The 24325-nt window shown below is 39.0% G+C and overlaps 2 protein-coding genes across 6 annotated transcripts in view; one reads left to right on the top strand and one right to left on the bottom strand.

Annotated features, from left to right (window-relative positions):
* Nucleotides 1–3750, top strand: part of sytl5 (synaptotagmin-like 5) — a 35532-nt gene extending 31782 nt beyond the window's left edge. For all 5 annotated transcript variants that reach the window (XM_028591299.1, XM_028591300.1, XM_028591301.1 and 2 more), the window contains 6 exons: nt 120–222; nt 334–495; nt 656–764; nt 2070–2208; nt 2351–2559; nt 3369–3750. In XM_028591299.1, coding sequence (XP_028447100.1) covers nt 120–222; nt 334–495; nt 656–764; nt 2070–2208; nt 2351–2559; nt 3369–3511 — 865 coding nt within the window. In that variant the 3' untranslated portion in view covers nt 3512–3750. The remainder of the gene's footprint in view (nt 1–119; nt 223–333; nt 496–655; nt 765–2069; nt 2209–2350; nt 2560–3368) is intronic.
* Nucleotides 3751–6506: 2756 nt separating this feature from the next.
* On the bottom strand, nt 6507–22232 carry srpx (sushi-repeat containing protein X-linked). The gene is made up of 10 exons (XM_028591597.1): nt 22011–22232; nt 15958–16014; nt 13101–13289; nt 11753–11929; nt 11275–11401; nt 11012–11133; nt 9872–10051; nt 8840–8973; nt 7914–8035; nt 6507–7207 (listed from the first exon to the last, which is right to left on the bottom strand). Exons 1-10 carry the CDS (start codon nt 22069–22071, stop codon nt 7024–7026), a joined length of 1353 nt encoding a protein of 450 aa, XP_028447398.1. The 5' UTR covers nt 22072–22232; the 3' UTR covers nt 6507–7023.
* Between the last annotated feature and the right edge of the window lie 2093 nt (nt 22233–24325).

The raw sequence follows: 24325 nt of genomic DNA, 5'->3' as shown, positions 1-24325 counted from the left end.
GTATCTTCTCTAATAAATCAGGGGCAGCTGCTATTTCATGTTGTTGGTATAAACAAGAACAAATGCTGTCCATCTCTTTCAATGGAGCCGACTGAGTCACTGTGTCTTTTTCATGACAGTTATGTAAAGACTTACCTGCTGCCAGATATGTCAAGACAGAGCAAGAGGAAGACAAGCATCAAGCCCAACACCATTAACCCTGTTTTCAATGAGAACCTGAGGGTCAGTAGCTGGAAAACTCAACAAACTTGCAGCAGTTATTCTGTGAACTCGAGTTGCTGAATTCAAAACTTTAATCGTTAATTACTCCCATGATTTTCCTGTGATGTGCAGTACGTGATCAGCCACACGCAGCTGGAGACTCGAACTCTGCAGGTCTCCGTGTGGCACCACGACCGGTTTGGACACAACAGCTTCCTGGGAGAGGTGGAGCTGACCTTTGACTCCTGGGAGTTTGATTCCCAGATAGAGGAGTGGTACGCACTGCAGCCCAAGGTAGGAACCAGAATAAGCACGTTGTCACACATGTTGTTTTCTTCTTCTTCTTCTTCTTCTTCTTCTTCTTCTTCTTCTTCTTCTTCTTCTTCTTCTTCTTCTACGTTATACAAACACACACAAAGACAAGTGTTTGAGATGATTGTGAATGTGTGTGTAGGTGGAGAGCAATATAGACTCCACAATGCAGTATAAAGGAGAACTGACTGTCGTGTTGAAGTACATACCTGCAGAGAAGAACCTCATGCTGCCGCTGGACCAAGTACAAGGTACATTTATAACTGTGATGACCAAGAACGTGATATCATTGTATATCGTGTTCTAACTAATATTGTGTTTTTTAAAAGAGGTGCAACAAACTGCTCCAACAAATAATTCCCTTAATAGATGGACAGATCATTTTATATGTATTTCCCTAAAACGCAGAATGACAGTGTACTGTATTTGGAGTCATTCAGATCTCTACTAGACCTTTACGTAACGTTTTGTGGGTTTGGCCAGTCTTTGCCTAGACAACATAATGAGTGACCTACCATTGGAAGGCTGCTGGTTAACAGAGTTAAATATATATTTTTTTCCTAATTCAGAGTTTCATCTTAAACTAAGCACTTCTCTCCCCTATCTGATCTAAAAAAAGAAAAATGTTTATGCACAATTTAATGTTACAATTTCCGAGAACTGTATTCCCTGTCTCTAATTATTGTAGTTTTGCTGCTGCTAGACTGCGGCCGAGATGTAAAAAATAGACCATATTGTCCAAAAAACTTTTTTATTCTTCAGATGTACCTCTGATCTGAGCTTTTTTTGTACTTTCCAATAAGGCACCTGTTATAAAAGCCCTTTAAGTTCTAACTAATGGCTTAATTAAATGTTAATAAATTATTACTTTATAGATGAGTTATTAGCCGTTATTGACAACAGATTTTTGTGTGTTGTGAAAAATAACTTTTGACTGATTCATTTTACCACTTATTTAAAAAAAAATGACAATCTGGACTAAACTCTTTATTAACAACTTATCAACACTAACAACGGCAGACTTCAAAATTAAAAAACTTATTATCATGTATAACTGCAGACTTGATGGCTTATTACAAACTGACTGATAGTGTTAATTAATGGATTTATAACTGCATTATTACCAAATAGAAATGCTAAACACGAGCCAATGGGATTTTTCGCAAACACAAGATCAAAAACATTTTCTTATTATTAGCTAATAACTAATTTATAAAGAATTAGCAAACAATTTATTCAACTTATTATTATTTTCCTGACTATTTTTATTGTCTTACATACAGTTATAGTTGTTTTTGTCTTTGATTCTGTGTCCATGTGTCCATGGGTTTAATTTATTTTTTAACTTATTTATTCATTTCTGGTTTCGTTGACTCCTGAACAGTACATGAGGTTAAACAAGGTTTATGTGAATGTCTGTGTGCATATGTTTCTTCATATACAAAGCCCTTTACTACAAACTTGTTTTGTTTCTCAAGTGTTACTTAAATAAACCAAAATCTTTGAAATTGCAGATAGTTTATTCTTTTTGCCTGCCTGCTTTCCTTCTCCCTCAGTGAAGAAAGGGTTCCTGAAAAGCAAGAAGAAGAGCAGCTTCACTCTGCCTAAAGGGGGCATGGTTGAGCTCCTGGTCAAAGGAGCCAAAAATCTAACTGCTGTCAAGTCTGGAGGCACTTCAGATCCTTTTGTGAAAGGGTGAGACTGGGGAACAGTTTTAAATATTAGATGCACATTTGTAAAATTACTAAAACATGCTAACACAAATCATGGGTGGGGGGCTGTACCACACAAAACCCAACCTGAGTATTGTAAAGTAAACTTGTATTCTTTCCCCCAGATACCTCCTCCCTGACAGCAACAAGTCAACCAAGCACAAGACGGTGGTGGAGCGACGCACTGTGAACCCGCAGTGGAACCACACCTTTACCTACTGCGGGCTGCAGCCAGGAGACCTCAACAACGTCTGCCTGGAGCTCACCGTGTGGGACAAAGAAGCCCTGGCCAGCAATGTCTTCCTGGGAGGGGTCAGGCTCGGAGCTGGCACAGGTGTGTGAAAGGTTGACTGTCAGAAAAGAAAAGTATCTGGTTAGACTTTGTTTGAGACAAGACATTATAAGGTCAAAGTATTGCACATAATTTTAAATAAGGTGGTTAAAACCTCTGAAAGGTTGCACAGCTCTCCATGGGCCAAAGAGTTTTTACTGCAGCTTTACTGGAGGCTGATGCTGTTTATCTAAAGCAATCATTTGTGCTGTAATATTTACTCGATCATTTTTTTAAATTTTTATTTAAACTATTCAACTTCGAATAAATATCTTGTAAAAAAAACACAAATGTAGGACCTGTATTCATAACAAACAAAAGTCCTGAATCATAAGTGTCTCACTTATCTGGAAGCCAAAGTTTTTTAGTTAAACAGTTGGGAGCTGGTTCTCTTCCTCTGGCTATTGAGGTTGGCAGATTGAAAAATGGATGGAAGGGAAAACAGATTGCGTGAGCTGTGTAATTTGGGAGAAGTGCAAAGTGAGGCCCATTTTCTTTTGTATTGTACACACTACGATGATTTAAGAATGTCTATATGAAACAGCTCGAAAAAAGCCTGAAATATTCTGGCGTACGGGTAATCAAAACTTGGAATGGTTGTTTGATTGTTATGCATTAAAAAGGAAACACTAGTCCGGATCTATGTTTTGTAAGCCCACGCCCGTTATATGCATGGCACGTTATCTACAGATGTCACTTCATCTAATATCCAAACACAGAGTGTTGAGAGAGTGTTAATGTCGCAGGGCGCTCTAGTAGTTCCAAGAAAATTAAACAAATGATGTTCATGTGTTTGTCACTTTTTCTTCAAGGCACAAGCTATGGGAACGAGGTAGACTGGATGGACTCATACGGGGAGGAACAGCGGCTATGGCAACGCATGATTGAAAACCCAGAAGTCCCTCATGAGTGTACTCTGATGCTGCGATCCAGCATGCGCAAGTTCAACACATGAGCCAAATCAAAGCACAGACAAGAGAGGATAAAAAATAATAAAAGAGGGGGGAAGAGGTAATGTGATGGCGGGAGGAGAGAGCTGGAGAAGTGGAATGGTCAAGAAAAACAGAGGGTCCAGGACTCAAATGCTCATAAAGGAAGCAATACTGTCCCTCTCCCTATTACTTCTTCTTTCCTCCTGGGATGCCCTGTTCAGCCAGTCATGCCTTACATACTCATCCACATGTCGTCGTCATTGACCCCCCAAAGCATCTATTCAGCTGTTTACTGCTGTATATGAAAAAAAACGTGTTGTATGTAACTTCTCTAGCCAAATAAGCACACGGTGTGACTCCTGATGTGTCCAACCTCGTCTCTGTGATTCATGAACCAGAGTAACATCTGCATGTAGTTACAGCTGACAGAGACCATTTGTTAGGCGTTAGACAAGGCACTGATCAATAATGTAGAGACTCAGACATTCCCTTTATAAGCAATTGAGCTGCATCCTGGTCTGAAACCCATGCTAATGCTGAGATTCATCCCCTTATAAACCGTTGTGTACAGAGGTGGAAAGTGGCTTGTTCTTGTATACTGTCCTATTCAAGTAGAAGATATTATTACTGAAAAAAAATACTTGGTTAAAATTACAATAGTAGCACTATTGACAACTCAATCTCTGTTAATCTCCGCTGCTCTCTAAAGTAGTGACAGTCTATATTATACATATAAATACATATTTATAAGCTTTTGTTTTGATCGCTTTATAAGAGAAAATATCAGCAAACCGGCTACTCTGTTATTATACTTGAGGTGAAAGTATTAATACTGATGTTAGAACATAACTTTGTTAACTTTTTCAGTCACTTAATAAGTCATTAATAAAATGCCAGAAAACTTAAGGCTTAAGGCAATGTCTTTAAATTTCAAAAGTTTGTGTTGTCTGACCAACAATCTAAAACCACTAACTACTAAAAGAAACTAAAATTACAATGAAATAAAACAGCAAAAGACAACAAATTCTCAAATTTGACAAGCTGCAACTCAAATGTTGAGCATTTTTAACCACGCTAGCTTCATTGATGGTAGTGTCTGTCTGACGTTTGCTCAGTCCACCACTTTGGTCCAGACTGAAATATCTCAACAACAATGTTGTGGATTGTAATAAAAAAAATTACAAACATTCATTGTCCCCAGATGATGAATCCTACTGACTTTGGTGATCCCTTCATCTTTATCTAGCGCCACCAGTCAGTCAAATATTTCACTTATCCAGTGAAATATCTCAACATCTACTAGATGGATTGGCACAAACTTTTGTACAGACATATATCATTCCCAGTCGATGAATCCTCTTGATTTTTGGTGAACATGACTTTTCCTCTAGTGCCACCATGAGGTTGACATTTGTGGTTTTGAGTGAAATATCTCAACAACTTTGTGATGGATTGTCACGTTCCCCCGAGAGTGAAATAACGTTGGTGATTCCCTGATGTCTCTTCAGCGCCATCATCAGTTATAAGGTTTTTTGTTCAGTAGCCTACTTTGGTTTTCAATCAAAAACCTACGAAACTAATGACATTCCCATCAGCTTCAGCTGTAGTTTGTGTTTAATGCTAATTGCTAAATACTAGCATGCTAACAGGCTAAACTAAGATGGTGAACATGGTAAACATTATACCTGGAAAACATCCGCATTAGCATTGTGTTTGTGAGCAGGTTAGCATGCAGATGTTAGCAATTAGCTTAAAGATCCAGGGTGCTAATGTAAAGCCTCACAGAGCTGCTAGCATGATTGTAGACTCTTGTAGAGTCTTGTTGCTTGATGACATGAACTGATGTTAATTGAAAGCAAAATTATTGGAAATGTATCTCAGCACAAAAATGTACAAGGTCTTGAAGAATGTACTTGCAGTAACAAGAGTTTGTAGTTAGTAACTTTCCACCTCTGATTGTCAAAAACAAAAAAATCTAGACAGATTACACAATTTAGATTAGCTTCTATGTAAATTAACATAACACTGTATCAGTGTGATAATAGATACTGCATGGTATGAGATAAAACAGAGGTAGAAGAACAAAAGATGGTTATGTAAAGCACTTATAATTATATAATTTTACACTCAAAAAAGAAAGTGTGATTCTAAGTGCAAGAGCCCTGAGACAGAGGCTGTGTGTATCTATAGAGTGAGTCAGCACTGAGGCCAGCTGCCTTCATCTCAGGGGGAGCCTAATAATGAGTAAGTGACAGTCACCTTGTCCCTGTTGCCCGGGGCTCTGCCATTCGCCCTCCTGTAATGAATCACGAAATTCACAAAAATGTACAACCATTTCTCATGTGGAATGCCAATTTTGTTTTGCTTGCCCTTGGCAAACCCTCTGCTCTGAACTCCCAGAGCACAACAGATTCACACTGCACAATTATAGTAAAAATACACGATGGTCACTTTACAACATACTTTAGATGAGAGGCTCGTGCTATATCCGATTACCGAAGAAACTCTTGATGTACAGCATGTACTATCTCTGTTGTGTCTGGTTTCCAAGCATCAAACTCAGTGTATTCATTTTGTCTCAAATGTGTTACAGGAATATTTTGAAATAAACACATCTTTCCATAGACTTACTGTTTGCCTCTTTTGTTTGAGAATATATCCAATATTAAACTATTTAAATGTCTTTGTGTACAGTTGGATAAACTGTTTGTGGAAAAGAATGCGATAAAAAAGCTCCATGTTTTATCCAATCCAGGCCTGAATGAGGAAATTGATTTCAGACACTTTTTCTGAAAACTGTATTTCAATAACTGTGTTTACCTTTATTGATTAATTGTTTTTTTGTTCTGGAGCATGAGTTTATAAAATGTTTAGAACTTAATTGTACTAAAAATAAGTTGATAAAGATGGAGATTTTTAATCCATTCTTTATTCTCCCTTCATTAATTTATCTTGACTTAGCCTCAGACGATCATACATGTCTCTTGCACTCACATTGACACGCTGAAGATCACATTCTTGATGATAAACATTTAATCAGTGTCTTGTAAATTCAGACATAGATGTACAGCATGGTAACAGAGCAGCATCACTCTCCTGTACATTAAACACACAGACACACACACAGTATTCCAGAGAGTGTACATCATTATTAAAAGATGTGAGATATAAATATTAAACAGGCGAAGAGTTTCCCAGTTCATACAGTAAAATACTTTTTTTGTACAAAATAGTAAAACATATTTCTGGTTTGAAAATATTAATAATAATAATAATAATAAAACATACAAATAGACAAGACACAGGAATCAATATGATTTTAATGTACTGTATGACCTGTTCCATTTAGTCAACCTCTTTCAATAATGCTTCAGATCAACACACACACACACACACACACACACACACAGAGACACACACTGGAAACCAGACTAAATGAGTTCAGGTAGTGTTTGACATGTTAGAAACAGAAAATCTGTCTGCTGTGACTGAGAGGGAGAAGGATCAACAATGGCTGAGAGTCCGTGGACGTGTTTTATGATTGACAGTTCTGGCCCGCTTCCTGCTGTAGCACCATCTCATCCTTGCGGAGGGGGAAGGTGTCGATGGTGGTGAATAATTCAGCCGATGTGATCGGGAACGGGTAGCGTTGCTTGTCCATGCCCTGCTTGTCTACCAGCACCATTTGGAAAGACCTTTGAGGAATCCGTAGCAGTATCCTAGGAAACACACATCAGCTCAGTGAGCAGCAGTGGTGGAAAGAAACTCAGTACATTTACTCAAGTACTATACGTAATCTTTTTGAGGTACTTTACTCAAGTATTTCCATTGTATGCAACTTTATACTTCTACTCCAGTACATGTAAAAGGGAAATGTTTTACTTTTTACTTTTTTCACTGCATTTGCCTTGACAACTTGAGTTACTTTTCAGATTACAAAATGTATCTCCAAATTTGGTGATTTTTAATTTGAATGTTCCGATAAACCGAAGGCTGAAGTGTTCCTTTATGGGTTGAGAAAATTACTTCTTACGCTAAATAAACTGTTTAAACACCCTCTTGGATCAGTTGGAACATGCATTGTCACAAAGCTGTGTCTGAGCTAATGAAAAGTTGACCTTTTAGAGATACGTAGTTCTCACAGGAAAGCGACGCTACAAACATATGATGATCTTATAGAATATGATGCATTGCTTGCTGTAGATTATTTAATTAGCTTAACCTTAAACATGTACAGCAGTAAAATGCAACACACATTAATGCAACAGTAATGTTATTCCAGAAATCAGATGTCATATGTAATAGTAAAACACTGACAGAGAACATTTTGCTGCAGAATGAGTACTTTTACTTTTGATACGTTAAATGATAATACTTGCATACTTTTTCGTGTGTGTGTGTGTGTGTGTGTGTGTGTGTGTGTACCTGATCTGCAGGGCCAGTGCTGGAGGGAGCAGCCTGTGTCGAATTCGGCCAATCTGTGCAGGGTAAGTCCCAACCAGCTCAATTACTGTGACATGCCTCAGGTCCAGTCCACACTGAGCGTGCTGAGAGAAAGATACAGAGAGCGAGAAACTGATCTAGAAGTGTTGCTGTTTTATAGCTTTGTTGTTGATTTATATGCAGGCAAAAGTAAACTGTATTTCACAGAGGATATACAACTCTGCCGAACTAAAGTAGGAAACAAGGAAACTTGAAATGGGCTGAATGAATGAATGAATGAGTGGGCTTTTCAGGGAAGAAAGAAACAGCTTGTGTCCCGCAGAATATGAACAATATTTGCATATTCATCGAATCTGGAGTTTTCAATAAGGTAAAAGGAATAGATATAATTTTAAGATTTCTTAAATTGAACTAATAAAATAATTACAATTTCTGAAAGTCCAAGGTGACACCCTCAGTTCAACTAATTGATTAGTAGCTCTGAGTAGCACCAACAACTCATGACCTGCGAGATTCCATCACTAATCACTTAGGTTTTTCACAAACTTTTAACACAGTTTTGTCTTCCAGTTGACCTGTCACTTTGAAAGGTCAGGCATTCAAAGACAGCTCTGACTTAACGGTTTCTGACGAGCCGTGGAAACATCCAGCCCTAGAATAAACCTTATCAACGCTAGTTGTCAGAATCATTTATTCATCGCCTTGACATTTTCTGGACCCTCCCCCTATTTATTTGTTTCACTTCTTTGTCCCACTTACGCAGCAAAGCGAGAAAGAAACCAAACACACTGCGGTCCTGTTTGCGAGTAGCAGTGGAGACACAAATCACTCCAGCCTTCCATCGCCTCTTCCCTCCGTCTCACTAGCCCCACATACAACTCGTGTTCTCCCTGTGAGTCGTGCCTCACCTGTAAGTTAGTCATCTGGAAGCGATAGTTATGATTGGCAGCCGTTGGGGCCGAGATAATGAGGAGCCGTCGCTTCTCATAGAACTGGTCCAGCAGTGCAGCAGCTGTACGCACTCCCACGTTAATGTTCATGGCTGTGATGACATTGAATGTACAATGAAGTGATATGACAAGCCATGACACACATTACAAAAGTACGAGATTTGATACAACGCAATATCACAGTGAGATGCTGCATAATTTGATTCTTTCGGGCTGTTGAGCAGATGTCGTGCACCGTAGAAGTTTATTCAGTGAACTGAACCTGCAGGATTTGGGTACAAATTACTGATGGTGTGTTGCAACACTCAAGTCTCTCCCATCCACTACTTGTTCATGTCTCACAGATACAGGCATTCAATAGAGGGTGTCAAGTATAGATTTTTTCGAATCTATGGATGGCACAGGGGGCCCATTTTCTCCTCCACTGAGTTTCTCACTCACATGGAACCAGCTTAGCAGAGGTAGGCAAACTTTACACAAGACGGTTGTGTTTATTGCCACTAGATAGCACAAATTAAAAATAAAGTCAGAGCACGGAGAATGAGACATGGAAACTGACTTTAAAGCCTTAAACCTGCCCAATCAGCATAAAAGTATCCCAATTTGTCAAACTGTTTTTGTTTTATAGTATACTCAGAATGTCCCTGTTATGTTCTGTGGCTGAATACTAGTCCTAAAACAATCTAATAATAGAAACTTATCCGCACCACGTCTTTCAGTGAAACTGAAAATTAATATTAATGTTGAGTCATAATGCAACTCTTGTTATTACAAATACATCCACTCTTATCTACTCACCTTTTATTTTTCAAAAATTATTTTTCTTGTTAATTTTCTCCTTTTTTTCTTCTTTTGCCTTTTTTTGCTTGTTTTTGTTTTATTCCTGTAGATGTAGTTGTTGTAAGTGTAGTTTTGAAAACTGCTATGAGCAATTGAAAACAAGTAAATAATACGTTTAAAAAAATAAATAAAAGATTGTTGTGTATGTACCTGCACAGGTGGTGTCTAAGCCAGACCAGGTGAGTCCAGATTGACAGACTCGGGCAGCGCTGCCCTGAAGCTCGTAGCCGCCGGTGCAAGTGAACTCACAAGTGGCACCATAGTTGTCTCCGTCACTGTCGCACTTCATATAACCGTTGTCAGGGGCAAACAGTGGGCTGCAGCGGCGCACTGCACAGAAAGAGAGGCACATTAGACAGAAAATCGTCAGGAGACATGAGGCAGCGAAGTCGCATTGAAGTAAAGGGAAAAAAAGGAAGATTGGCCTTCTATGTGTTTACATGTCTACAATGAAAAGGGATTTTGGTTGGAAGAATTTAATTATTTTTGTTCGCTATATTCTAAAAATGATGTCAGTTAAGACCAGAAGTAAGTAAGTTCCCTGCAATTTGGTATTAATAATAGGGAAATTACAGGAGTTTTCAAGAGAGATAAACTCAATATAAACCAGAGTGAATGTTAATTTTATCTCTCTGAAAAATGTATTCTCCATATAGGTTGAATTGTACTGTTGCCCATACTAGTGATGGAGTACTCAAGTCCTGGACTCGGACTCGAGTCCGACTCGAGTAGCTGTTCTCTGTACTTGTGACTCAGTTTGGACTCAGGCACTGATGACTTGGACTTGGACTCAGACTCAAGGATTCATGAAATCGGACTCGAGCATTCATGAAATAGGACTCGGAAGTTTGATGAAGTTCCTGAATACTTTTATGTGTAATAGGTCATACAATTTTGATATAAGGTATTGATATATATTTAGTCTTGTCTAGTGTTTCATGCAGGAACAAGTGATGGAGACTCGAGTCGCTGTTCTCTGGACTCATCATGACTCAACTCAGACTCGAACTCAGGTAATGGTGACTCGAACTTGGACTCGGACTCAAGACTTGACTTGGACTCGACAGTTGGTGACTCAACTACAACACTGTCCTATATGCATTTATCACATTTTTACATGTTCAGTTGACCTGCTGTGCACTGACAAAAAGACGTGTAGGCTACATTAGCAATTCATTTGATATAATTAGAAGTGTAGTAGCAAATTACATAGTAATTTCCAGGAAACTTCTTGGAAATAACCCATAAAATGAAGCTATATAGACTATCAAAAAGCTTTTAAAGGCTCACCTCTCACTCGGACAGTGAAGCGACAGGATCCTTTGTTCCCTGCACGGTCGAACACAGTGTAGGACATCTTATGGAGGCCCTCTGGGAAGTCTGATTTTGAAGGTTTTCCTTTCAGGGTAACACTGAAAAAGACATACTCTGTTGTAATCTTTCACTGTGATCTCCCTGTTCAGAGTGGGTTAACCAACAGGACTAAAACAGACTAAGTGCAATGTAGCAAAATGGGAGAAAAAGTTTAAAAGGGCGGTGAAGATGAGACTGACTCTGTAAGGATGCCATCTGCAGTGTCTACACCCTCTGGTGTGTCCCAGGTCACCCTCGCTGTCAGTTTTCCTGGCTCTGCCCACTTATCCTTCAGATTAGGACACTTGATTTTTGGAGGATCCATATCTACAGAGAAAGAGAGAAAGAAACAACAACAAAAGAAAATAAACACATTTAAATGTATATTTTACTACATAGGCCACAAGTGAAGAATAGGAAATGTGGACTCTATTGGCCAGATGAAGGTGATGAGAGACAAACCACAGTATTGTGTGTGTCTGTGTACATGTCTAGAGGCTTGTTTTTTTCCAAACATCGACCATATAACCTTGTATTATGGGAAATACTCTGTAGTCTCCAGCTATGCCTTAAGCAAGTAATTAACTGTTACATGTGTTTTGCAGCTCAGTAGTCTGTAGGCTCAGTCCTCTGCGGGAGATGAAATTAAGCACAAAAGAACAACACACACATTCTTACCAACACAGATGGGAACTCCGGCACTCCATGATTTGCTGTGCTGGCAGGTTGCTATCTTCTGGCCCTTCAGACTGAATCCAGCAGAGCAGAAGAACTCACAGCGAGAGTTGAAGTAGGAGCCGTCTGAACACTTGTAGCCGCCGTTAACGGGCATGTCCAGCTTGGGACATCGGATCTCTGACAGAGAAAGAGCTCAGTGTTGATGGAAGACTTGCTTTGAGTTAAGGGATGATTTGCTTGGTTTAATTTGGTTCAGGTACATGCAATACATTTAGGTTGATGCATATATTTAATAATACAGTCTACTGGTCCATCTTGGTCTTTTATTAAAACTCATGTATCAACCACTCCTCGTTGTTCCTTCTTTTTAATTACATAGTTATCGTGTAATGGACCAACACTAAAACTGATTCTAGATCAACAGTAGTAATGGTGGTTGTAGTAGTAGTAGTAGTAGTAGTAGTAGTAAACTTCATTCAGTATCCTTAATTGCAATAGGGGGACTAAAGGGGTTAGTATGCTTTAAACAAAGTGCTTGTCAGATGATCAAAAATAATCTGAAATCTCCTTCCCCTAACACCTTTCCCATGTCAAATGTATGATGGGGCTGTGTTTGACAATTTCTGTAACTTTACGAAACAGACAATGTGTGAGTTCAGACACTGATTGGCCAGGAGGTTTGAACTTATCTCACAAGCTCTCTTTTTTCATTCTTCAAACAATTACTTATTTTTTCATGGGTACGACTGAGAAAAACCATACGGTTGCCTTCAAGGAGAGATTGTCTGAAAGTTTGTGTCCGTTATCCCCCTCATTTAAACAATGATCTAATTTCTGCCATCTCCACAATGGCCAGCTCTTTAGAACAGCTATACAAACTTTTGCTTTTCATTATCGAATGCACTAGTTTATTTTTTCCGAGTATAACCCTACCTTAACAGCAGTAGTAGTAGTAGTAGTGTGAGTGATTTCCCATGGAGTGATTTAGTGTCCCATGGTGTAAATACTGTTTTCAAAAAGGCTTTCAAACACTGACGAGAATAGACTTCAGGTAGAAAGAAATGTATCCATGTAATTGTTTACAAATTTTTTGTATGAACATAAATTAATTGTATAATCCTGAACATCAAATAGTTTTAATTAATTAAAAATGTAAGATTCGGAACAAAAAAAACAAACTCCGTCATAAAAAGTTAGCATGTGAACCTGCTATTTCCAGGGCCAAGAATGAGCTTTCTCAAAAATGTAAGAATTAATGTCAGGAATCCCCATGAGGCAAACCTAGTATGTAGGTACGTGCATGCATGAGGGCATGTGTGTGTGTGTTCAAAAGGATGTTAATTTTTACCTCTGCAGGCGTAGTTAGAGGACCAGTGTTTGCTGGCCATACACACCACCTCTGAGCTCTGGGACTCGTATCCCTGCTTGCAGCGGATTTTACAGCGAGTCCCCATCACGTTCCTGTAGTGTTCTCCTCTGGATGTGCGACAGCTCACATCCCCATGTTTCACCTTAATGGGCGTGCACCACGGAGTCCCTAAAGATGGAAGGAAAACTGCTGCTCTGACATTTCCTTCACTGCATCAAGGCAATTATATATATATTTTTAATGGTACAGCTTTGGAGTGGGAGAGTATCAGTCTTCAATGATAAGCACTTACCTGAATCCTATAAAAGCTTAGAAAGACTTCCTTTAAAAGTGTGAAAATGTTAAAACCCGCCCATCATCTGAGTTCAGACAGATACGGAGGATTTCTTATTACCTCATCTGTGACTTCTTATCCAACAGTGTCTCATGAGGCAGAGAAGATAGTCTCACTTGAGGAAAAGACAGATAATGATGTGTAGAGAGCACTTAAGTTTAAGAGTGCGTGTGTAATAGAGTGTTGAAATTTCCACACAGATAACAGTGATGAGAGTGCAGCACTTTATTTATACTTATTACACTAGCCTACTGATTTTTAGTCCGCCATAACATGACATTGATAAGACTGACAAAAAAAATCCTTCCTTAAGGAATAATAATAAAAGAATTTGATACAAATGTTGTGTCTGTACTGAGCTACCGCCAGCAGCCGGTTAGCTTAGCTTAGCATGAAGACTGTAAACAGGGTGAAACAGGCTGGCTCTGTCCGAAGGTAACAAAATCCACCCACTAGCTAAGCTCACAAATTAACACGCTATAGTTTTTTTTTTTTAATCAGTACAATAAAAGTGTAAAAGGTTGCAGTTTTATGGGGGAGGGGGGGATTACATCCATGGGTTATGTGCCAGGCTATTTCTTGGCCGGGCACAGTACTTTCCTAGATTACCTAACTTTCTGGATTATACATTTGGTATATAACATGTTAAAGACCTTTATGAGCTTTAGAGGTGCTAGTTAATTTTTGTTAACTTTGGACAGAACCATGGTAGCTGTTTTCCCAGGTGCCAACCATGTCTGACGTCACCTATTGGTTTGTGGAGATCTGCTATGAGTCGTTGAGTTTGCCGTTATGGGCGCAGCCATCCTGGTTGCGGATGTGATGATTTTAGACGAGAGGGAGGAGTGAGGGAGGAGCCACGTTACATTACACACTTTCACTGGCAATCACATCATAGCCACGCTCGTTGATATTAAAATCAACGAGACCATAATTCAAAAAATGAACATCATTCTGTGTTGCAGAAGACTTAAAACTAGCGATTGAGACCATAAACTCATGATGAAAATGTTTACTGAGATAATAAATCCAGTGAGAAGTGGGTCACTTCCTTTTGCAACCGCACGTCTCGCCCCCTGCTGGAATTCAGATAGAATGCAGATTTAAGGCACTTCCGCATTTGCAGCGCTTCGCCGAACAGGATGCATTGTTCATTAATATTTACAGTCTATGTGTTTTCCCCCTATTTTCAGCCTTTATGCTAAGCTAACCCTGCTATCTTTAGCTACATCGAGAGTGGTATTGATCTGCTCATTCAAGTCTAATCAAGAAAGCGAATAAGTACATTTCCCAAAATGACAAACAAATCCTGTAAGACCTGACAACATGCATTTGCTTTCAACATTTCTCCTCCCATGGCGGACACCTCTGCCCATCTCCACAACACTTGTGTAAGAATTCCTTGTTTCATGCCAAGTTGGAGGGGCCACAAGGTTCTCATCAAAATCTGCACTTAATTTCCTGCTGGCTCAGTACAAACACTCACCAACACACACACATGCATGATGCACACATTTGAAGAGAATACACACCAGTTCAGGCTAATTTCCAGTTGAAATAAAAATGAGTATTCATCACATGGCAAGCCTGCCTCTCTGTATGTGTGTGTGTTGGCAAAGTCTCCACAAACCACTGAGTAAGAGAAAATAATACTACATTTGAGCTTTTACACAAGGGGAGAGTTTAGTTTGGCCTGGACGATAATGTTCCGTGTCTAACTGACCCCAAATTTAAAGCTGGAAGCTACTTTGACGCAACAAAGTCACAAAACTGGCTGTTCTAGGCTAACTGGTATTGAATTATGCCACATTAGAGATATTTAAATGTTTGTTTTTTCTAATTCTTAATCCTGTGTTCCGTGTTAATTGTTCAGGTTATACTCCAAAAAGAAAAGTATTATACAACGTCTCCTACGTAAAACATTAAAATATTACTGATGACACATCTTGATCTCTTGTAAATTACGTGTGCACGTATAAATTAATCCAATCAAATGTGATTTGGGGCAACTAGCCACTATAAGCTAGTGGGTTGTAGTAGCTCGCAGACATACAGTAGCAGCTTGCAGAGCAATATCATAGGTTTGTTTGGACGTCAGACAGCAAAAGCTTTGTTTATGCTTTTGCTCTAATTTATTTATTTCTCCTTTGACCTTCTGTTTCTTACAGTGCTGGTGAGGGAGGTATTGGTGTAAGCTAACTACCAATCAAATCTGAAGGATTCTATTTAAATCCTTCTCGCTAACTAAACCCCACCGATATAGTCTGTATCATTCTGAAATATCTCACATTAGATAATGACAGTCTAACTGCTATTTTACTGTGACCTTAAGACTAGAGGGATGTAGTTAACTCTCTGTTGGTCTGCATAACAATTTAGGAAACCATATTTACTTTGATCTCAACATAAGCAGTCTCTAAATTGAAATGTGAGTCATGTTTCAGAATGCATGTACTGTATGTATGAATGTATTGGCAAGGGTCAAGCTGAGCATGTAGTCACCTTTATATCTACGGGAATACCAGTCCTCGTCATCTCCGTAGGCGTACTGTCCTGACCCTGGGGATGAAAGATAAGAAGAAAAAGCAACTAATACGATGAAAAGACCTGCATCCAAGATGTTAGGCAATGTTAGAAAGCATTGTCCTGGGCTGACACTGAGCACCAAGAACAGGCTTAAAAATATTGCTTAACTTTTCATCTGAGCCAGACTCTGGGGGGATCTGGATCTTTTGGACAGACCACATGCACAAGGAATAAATCACAAAAGATCCTCTTTTTCCAGCTGGTTTGGAAAAAAATGAATCTGTTTAACACACAGATTCATTCTGCTCAATCCAGTGTTTTTTTTTGCTGTGGCCCCCTATTGTGTTTGGTAGAAATGGAAGGAGTGAAACTATTTAGAAACTTTTTGTTTCAAAACAGCTACAATAGATCTTACTTACCATCTTACCTCAACTTTAAACAGTGAACAGATCACTCAGACAGAGAAAAAGATATTTCGACCATAAAACAAACAGAAGCATCCAAGAGGAACTGAAATATTTCTCCGCGGTGGCTGTAGAGCTGTGGAGGACACAGTTTAGTGATAGCGGTGAAAGGCAAATGTGAGGGGAATTGTGATGAGCAAGGAGGATTATTTTAGGAAAGAGGACAAAGGGATGGGGTCAAGAAGCAATAAAAACAGAGAGGAAATAGAAAATGGGTGAAGAAGGGGTTAAAGTAGGGGGAAGGGTGTTCAACCTTGGCCCCAGGATGTTATGAACCCCGGTGTGAATGTGTCCTCTGTTCAGGATCCACAAGGGAGGAGTGTTCAGACCTCCTCCAGCTTTATATATGTTGGTCATTGAACCTGATACTGTGTGCACATCTTGCATCCCGTTTCCTCCATTCCTCATCATGGCTTTTCTGTCAGTTTAATAAAAGCTGTCGGGACCAAAATGCCACAAGTCACCTAATACACACACACACAAACTCTGTGGTTTTAGCATTCAGATCACACCAAATGGATTGTACAGAGCAAACTCACATACTGAGTGAGTAAGATTTAGCTGTCTAAGGGGAAAACGTCAGTGTCTACTTCTCAATGTTCGGAAGAAGGGAGGCAAAGAAAGGTATGGAAAACTAATTACAGGTGTGTGTGTGTGTGTGTGTGTGTGTGGTGTGTGTGTGTGTGTGTGTGTGTGTGTGTGTGTGTGTGTGTGCGTGTGTGTGTGTGTGTGTGTGTGTGTTCAAAGTGAACATTAGTTACAGATGAAAGCTACTTGTTTGGGATTGGCTGGCAGGTTTTACCACAAATAATGAAATAAAGTCAATAGCCATTTAAAAATGTATTTAGTGGCGGAGTCCAGCATTCCCTTTCTGGATTCAAGTTTCCTTCACATGCACAAGGGATTCACAGGAAACGATGCATGCATGTTTACCCTCATATTTTGTATCTCATTGATATCAGCCTCACTGTTTACTGATCACTCTCTTTACACCATGTCAGAACTGTATTAGGTTACTGCTAATACAAAGCGAATATTTCCTACTTCTGCTGCGATTAGCCCTTACTGCGACCATTCTTCAAAAATGTGTCTGCAAAACAAGATGATGGCTATTTTTAGCCAAAATGCCAGTGGGTCATTTTACATTTTTCAGGGGAGTAACAGAGCAAAAACTAGCAGTAACAATTATTATGTTGTATTAAACCCAATTTACTGTAACCAGTAGTAACCAAAGCAACCAGGACTGAAATTTTAAGGATTATAACTTTCACTCACTCACAAACTCACTCATACAGGTTTAGCAGACTGCAGATTTACCATTCGGTTTAGTCACTGACAGAAAAGTTCTACACCTGCCAACCTGCCCCACCACCAGGATAACAATACAATTACAGTTAAACATAACAATTTAACTTAACCAGACTGTATAACCTGACAGAGTTATATCCATATCCACAATAAACAAGTATAAGACCCACATTACAGGATGAAACAAACTCATAGACACCTTTATGTAGACGGAGGACAATGATAAGCCATTTTATCCAGTATATTATCCATTAGGAACTGATAGTATGTCCAGTAATTTAATTTCAGTTCAGTCAAATCCAGTACTTGAATGCAAATGGTGAAACAATTCCAAAGGCAGGAGCATTAGATCATATTTATGAAATAAATCAGATTAGATATAAAAATCCATGATGAATGATAATCCTACCACAAGCACAGGAGCGCTTACAATATTTCTCTAATATGGAAAGAAAATGGCTCCATTATAAATATCTTAAAATAATAATAATAATAATAATAATAATAATAATAATAAATTAAATTTAACAAGTGGCTGCAGAAAACCAACTGTTTTATTTCAATGGTTTCAAAAATACATCTTTGATAAACATCTATTATTTTTCCAGTATTTTACTTTTCCAGGCTAATTGTCTGTACAAACGCCTGAACAAGAAATATGTAAACAATTACACAATAACATGCAAGATAGAACTTAGTCATTGTTAATTGTTAGTCATCTTGAACTGTTTTCTTTTGGACTTCTTCCCTCTCTGAAGTAACCATGAGGACCATGAGGGACATATGATGACCCTCAGGGCAGTGTGAACTCTGTAAACCTCCCAGCAGCAGAAAACGTCCTTGATTAAACAAAACTCTTACGTGTGAAGTAATTTCTGTGAAAAAGTCTATGATAATGGCCTGCAGGGCGAGAGAAAGAGACACTAACCTTCATGTTGTTATAGGTGTCATTACACCAAAGTCAACCAGAAATAAAAATCTTTTTTGGGTGTATGTTCTGGGTGATAAGTTACATTGAAATGAACTTTCATGAATCCTTAATGTCTTCGTCTGCATATCTAAAAGTTTGCTGCTGTTACCTTTCCTGCAAACAGGTGGCACAGGTTGGACTGGATATGCAGAACAGAAACTACACTGCAGCTCTGCATGTGGATCAAATTGGCTGGGCCTGGTTTGGCCTTTGTTCATTTAAGCACTCCAGATTCAAACTAATTGAAGAAAATAAAATGTGATCTCAGACTCCTTTACTAGCTGAGGTGGCATCATCAGCCAGCATTATATTCCTGTTCATCTACTTCAAATGAGATCTGAAAGAGCGAGAAAGATGTCTAAAAATGAATAGTGCAGGAAGCGTAGAAGCCTTCCTGACAAACCTCTGGAAGTGAATAAATTAAATTACAGAGCCCTATATTCCAGTTAACTTTTCTCTGCAGGCCTGTAATACAAACTGTCATGATATTAAAGCTCATTCCCTGTAAGTGTTAAAGTATAGCTACAGGCTAACAGAGCAGAAGAGAGCAGAAAATAAAATGGGATGTCATTTCTTTATCGCTCAATTCAACACGCCACGATTACAGAGTTACATAATTGCGTTTGGAGCACTAATGATTTCTGTCCTATTTTAACTGTGTACCGACACGTCTGCTGCTGGTTTCTTAATCACATCAGCGGTTTCCGACCCTGAGGAGCCAATTGCTGCTGCGGTTTTTTTATCTCCATTAACATTTTACACTGAGATACAACAGTTGATACGTAGCTACAGTGATAAACCCATAGCTCACTACAAGTATAATATAAGTATATTATTATGTTTATTAATTATCTGGCTAGCATCTTATGTGGCTGTTTAAATCATAATTAAGTTATAATATGAATAATATTTACTTGAAAATTCTCTGGTTTGGGTCTTTCATTGTTGGTGTATTTCCAGTAAAGGCTCAGTAGCTAATTGCGTAGGGTTTAGCGCTACATTACCTGAAAGACTAAAGTGTTTAATATTCAGATTCACAGTTATAGGGCTGCTTTACTATCATATATATCTGCTCTTAAAGCTGCATTAATAAATATTTTTGAATTAACAATGGATCAAATGACTGTGTGTAATGTGAAAGGGGTCGCTCATTGTGATGAACCTATTCAGTGAATTATCACCTGACTCTGCAGGTCCCCTCAGCTCTACGGAGCATTTTTGAATCTTTTAGATAGTTGTGTTGATTCTTCAGCCCACACACTCCCCTCTAATCAGTGTCATTTCCAAAAGAAGGCAGCCCTTTTCAGCTAAAACAATCCCTGATAAACGCACTGTACACAGACAGACACAGTTAGCCATTAGCTGGTGAAAAGAGTGGAGCATTTAGCAGCTAAAAAGCCAGATATTTCTCTCAGGAGTTGGTGGACACCAGAACAGCTAAAAGAGAGAGAGACACTGTCCTCACTTATTGCAGCTTTAAGTAACACATCTACTATACCGCATACAACTAAATGCTATGCTTTACTATAGTATTCAGAGGTAGTTAGTCTGTAACTTAAAAAAAGGGAAGAAAGCATTTATTAAGGATATTCAGTGCTACCTGTTGGACATTTTAACAGGCAGCGCTTGCAGCCAGTTGCATTCAATTAGGACGAACTAGAGTGTGCTGAATTGTTCCATTGTTCCAAGTGTTTCTGCATGAACTTTAGAACAGTAACTACCTCTTAGCTATTTCATTAACAGTTAAATGACAATTTTTGTTATCCTTTGTGACTACTCAGGATTTACTTTGTTGTGAAGTGTTGCTCATTGCTTTGGCAGAGATACAACTAAACACTTATTAGAGTCACTGTTCTCCAGTGATGGTTCTTGCTGGCATTTACCCAAGCTACTCCCTGAGTGTGGAAGATTGCATCTTCCCCAGACTAACACCAGCACATAAATCGTCATGGAAAATGTGATCAGGCTTTTACAAATACTTAGAGAGACAGGGTTTAACTGTAAGAAGGGATGTAGCACACAGGCCAAGCTTAACGATTTCCATTGTTAAAAAAAAAGAGCCCATAAGGTGCAAATGCAGTCATTCTGGTGCACTGCCACCCAGTTTAGAGGCATGCACACTCAACACAACCAACACAACTGGCTAATTGACCACCAGAAGAAACACAATCACACCCCTGTAAAATAAACTCCTCATAAACACACACATACACAAACACAAGTACAGACCAGAGTCCTTCACTGTCAGCTCGACAGGCCGTTTTTATTCTGTCAGTGTAAATCTGCTCTGCAGCTTGTGTTCATGTTTCAGCCTGTACTGATCATACAGCAGTGGTGAGCCACTCTCAAACCATTTACAGGCACATTGCCACTGTGACACACACACACACACACACACACACACACACACACACACACACACACACACACAATACTACATCCATTTGCGCTTTGAAGTCATTTCAGCTTCTTACTGCAGGCTACAGGCCCTGCTCTTGGCTGACTCCATCTGGATAGTCGGTATGTTTTCTTATGTTGGATGCTATGCTTCAGTGTAGGGCTGCAACAGTTATGTTTTCGACTAATCGACTTTTTAATTTAATTATGTCTATAAAAGGTGAGGAAATGGGGGAAAAAAGTCCATTACATTTAGCTAAAGTCATCAAATGTCAATGAATTGATCGACTAATCCTTGCGGTAGTGTGTGTGTGTGTGTGTGTGTGTGTGTGTGTGTGTGTGTGTGTGTGTGTGTGTGTGTGTGTGTGTGTGTGTGAGAGAGAGAGAGAGAGAGAGAGAGAGAGAGAGTCCTATGTTTACTCAACACCAGGACAGAAACTTATCAGTAAAATACTGTAAATAGCCTACTTCCAAGATGTGAAAGTCCTTTGCAAAAACTAAAAGAGACGGCAAAAAAAATCAAACTTGCACTGCACTTACACTACAGTTGCAGGGCTTTCATTAGTAGCACAGACTGAGCTCTGTGCAGAGAAACGTCTCCCAGATGCACACTGCACTCCCCCCGCTGTCCACCCCCTCCACGTAAACACCACCGCGGCTCACCAAAAACCAGCGGTGAGGATAAGAAGCCTCAAATGCATGCCAAAAAAAAAGTGACAAAAAACACTTCTCCCAATATAAAGATTTGAATCTAAATCCATCCTTAAATCAATGACATCCAATACCTTTTCACCAGTCTAAAGATAAGCTGTTCGATGATTTCATCCTTCTGGTCCCAGCAGGGTTAATAATGTCCAGGATGTGAATGAGAGTCTTTGTCAGTTTCTTACCTTCATAACCGGAGCAGAAGCAGAGCTGGACGAACAGGAGCACCAGTGGCCACATGTCCATATCGAGACGCGGGACTCTTCAACATGTGAAGTGGGAGCTTGCAGGAAAACTTCCAGCGCATTCCTGCTTTCCAAAGGCCCGCCTCTTGCTCCAGAAACAAGGGAGGATTCTCCAAATACAGTCAGGCCCGACCGCCGGCATGAGGCAGCTCAGATAGACGAGGCTGTGCCAGCCCCTGTGGGTGTACTGTCACATGGCCCCGACCATCTCCACAAGACACTTTACTAATATAAATCAACCCAGTTGTAGCCTACTTATAAAACTCCTCTTATACTCTAAATTGGTCATTAAGCACAGTACATCTACTCTATTAGTTGTAAAAGTACAGAAGTGAGGTAGGCCTAGGCCTACTTGTACTCAGCGGGGGAGAAGTATTCAGAACCTCCATTACCTGAATTCAAAAATAAAAGTACAGTATTATCAGCAAAATGTATCAAACCTACACATTATGCAGAATTGATCCTTTCAAAGTGTTACATTATTATATATTATTAGGCTATATTATTCTGTGTTTATCACTAACAAATTGATATAAGGGCATTTTAATGTTGTAGTTCAGTGTTTTTAGGTACTTTGTACAGTACTTGGTGGATTAGTAGGCCTATGTTACTGCCATATCATGTAAGCATATAAAAAAAAGTAACTAGTCTACTGCAGATGCCTACTATAATTGTCAAATATGTATTTAGAGTTAAAAGTACAATATACAGTAGTGGAGTGGAAGTATAAGGTTACGGAAGCGTAGTGCTGCCACAGCAGAAATCAGTATCACATTATTATGTGAAAAGTTTATTGTATTAACAAGATGTTTTCACGTTATCACAACATACAAATTGATCAAGTTATAACAAGAACATTTTCTTGTTATTACAATATACTATTTATCACGTTATAACGTGAAAAGTTTCATGTTATAACCTGATCATTTATTGCTATAACGTGATACTTTTTTAATGTCAGAACATGAAACTCCTGTTTGAATGAAGACACGATGTATGGACGAATAAATTGCGAGATACGGCTCATAAACACGATTTGATTAAGTTCTACTTCCTTCTTGCTTAAATCGTGTATTTTTAATAGTAGATAGTAGAAGTTTACTGCCTGTTTCACTGTTTGTTAATGATGTGAACATTTTATAAGAAGTTTTTCCTAGCTACGCTTTTTTTGATTAAATGCTTCATAGTAACCATATGTAATCCATTCTTGACATGTGCATGGCAGTCATCTATACTAGGGGTGGAGGAAAAAATCGATACAGCATAGTATCGCAATATTTTCCGTGGCAATACTGTATCGATACACAGACGGCAAGTATCAATCTTTTATTATATATGTGTTGGTCAGTCTGTCTGCTTGACAATCCCATTTTGCAGCAATAAAATTGAAGTGAGATGAACAAACAGAGAAATGTATCTTTTTAGATAAAACAGATGTTGACAAAGTTTTCTTTTGGGGACATCATTGGAAAAATTTGAAGTTGGAAAAAAGGTAATAAATTGCACAATATCGCAGAATATTGCAATATCTTTAAAATCACAATAATATTGTATCGTGACATAAGTATCGTGATGATATCGTATTGTAAGGCCTCTGGTGATTCCCAGCCCTAACCTATACCTGATTATTATTCTATTTTATACACAAACAAACACAGCTGTTGAAAGACTGATCAGTTTTGAATTCTTACTAGGTTTGGTTGTAGACCCTGTGTAGAGTGTGAGGGGGGCGAGTCCACACATGAAAACGCTGAAGTGTTCTTTGTCTTGATGGGAAACAGGAAGGAGGCGTGTGGTGAAGTGACTGCGAGAGGATCTCCTGAGCTGTAATTATGTGATGTGGGAACAGTCGACTGTTACGCCTGAAATGTTTCTCTCAGGTCAAGTGAAAAAAAGAGTTAGTTGTTGTTGTTGCTCACCTGGCTCTGGAGGACTGGGCTGACACTTTGATGTGGTGTTACCATAGGGGTGTTACAGTCAATGATTTTGGATTAAGATTGTCTCTGGGTTTTGTTGTTTTGTTTTGTTTAAAGCTATAGTGTGTAGTTTCTGTCTCCCCCATGAGGAATTCTAAGCAATGACAACAATTCTGTCGGTGCATCCACATGATACAAGCCTTCCGTAAACACGCTTCACACCCACCCCTCCTCCACGCAGTTGCTAGTAGCCAAGGAGGACACGGAGGATTGAAAAAACATGATGGACTCTTCATAAGATGTAATTTGCTTCACTCGAGTTTCTGCGAGCGAAAGTCG

The sequence above is a fragment of the Perca flavescens genome, chromosome 11 (genome assembly GCF_004354835.1).
Source record: "Perca flavescens isolate YP-PL-M2 chromosome 11, PFLA_1.0, whole genome shotgun sequence".
NCBI lineage: Eukaryota > Metazoa > Chordata > Actinopteri > Perciformes > Percidae > Perca > Perca flavescens.
This window is presented reverse-complemented; position numbering and strand designations above follow the sequence as displayed.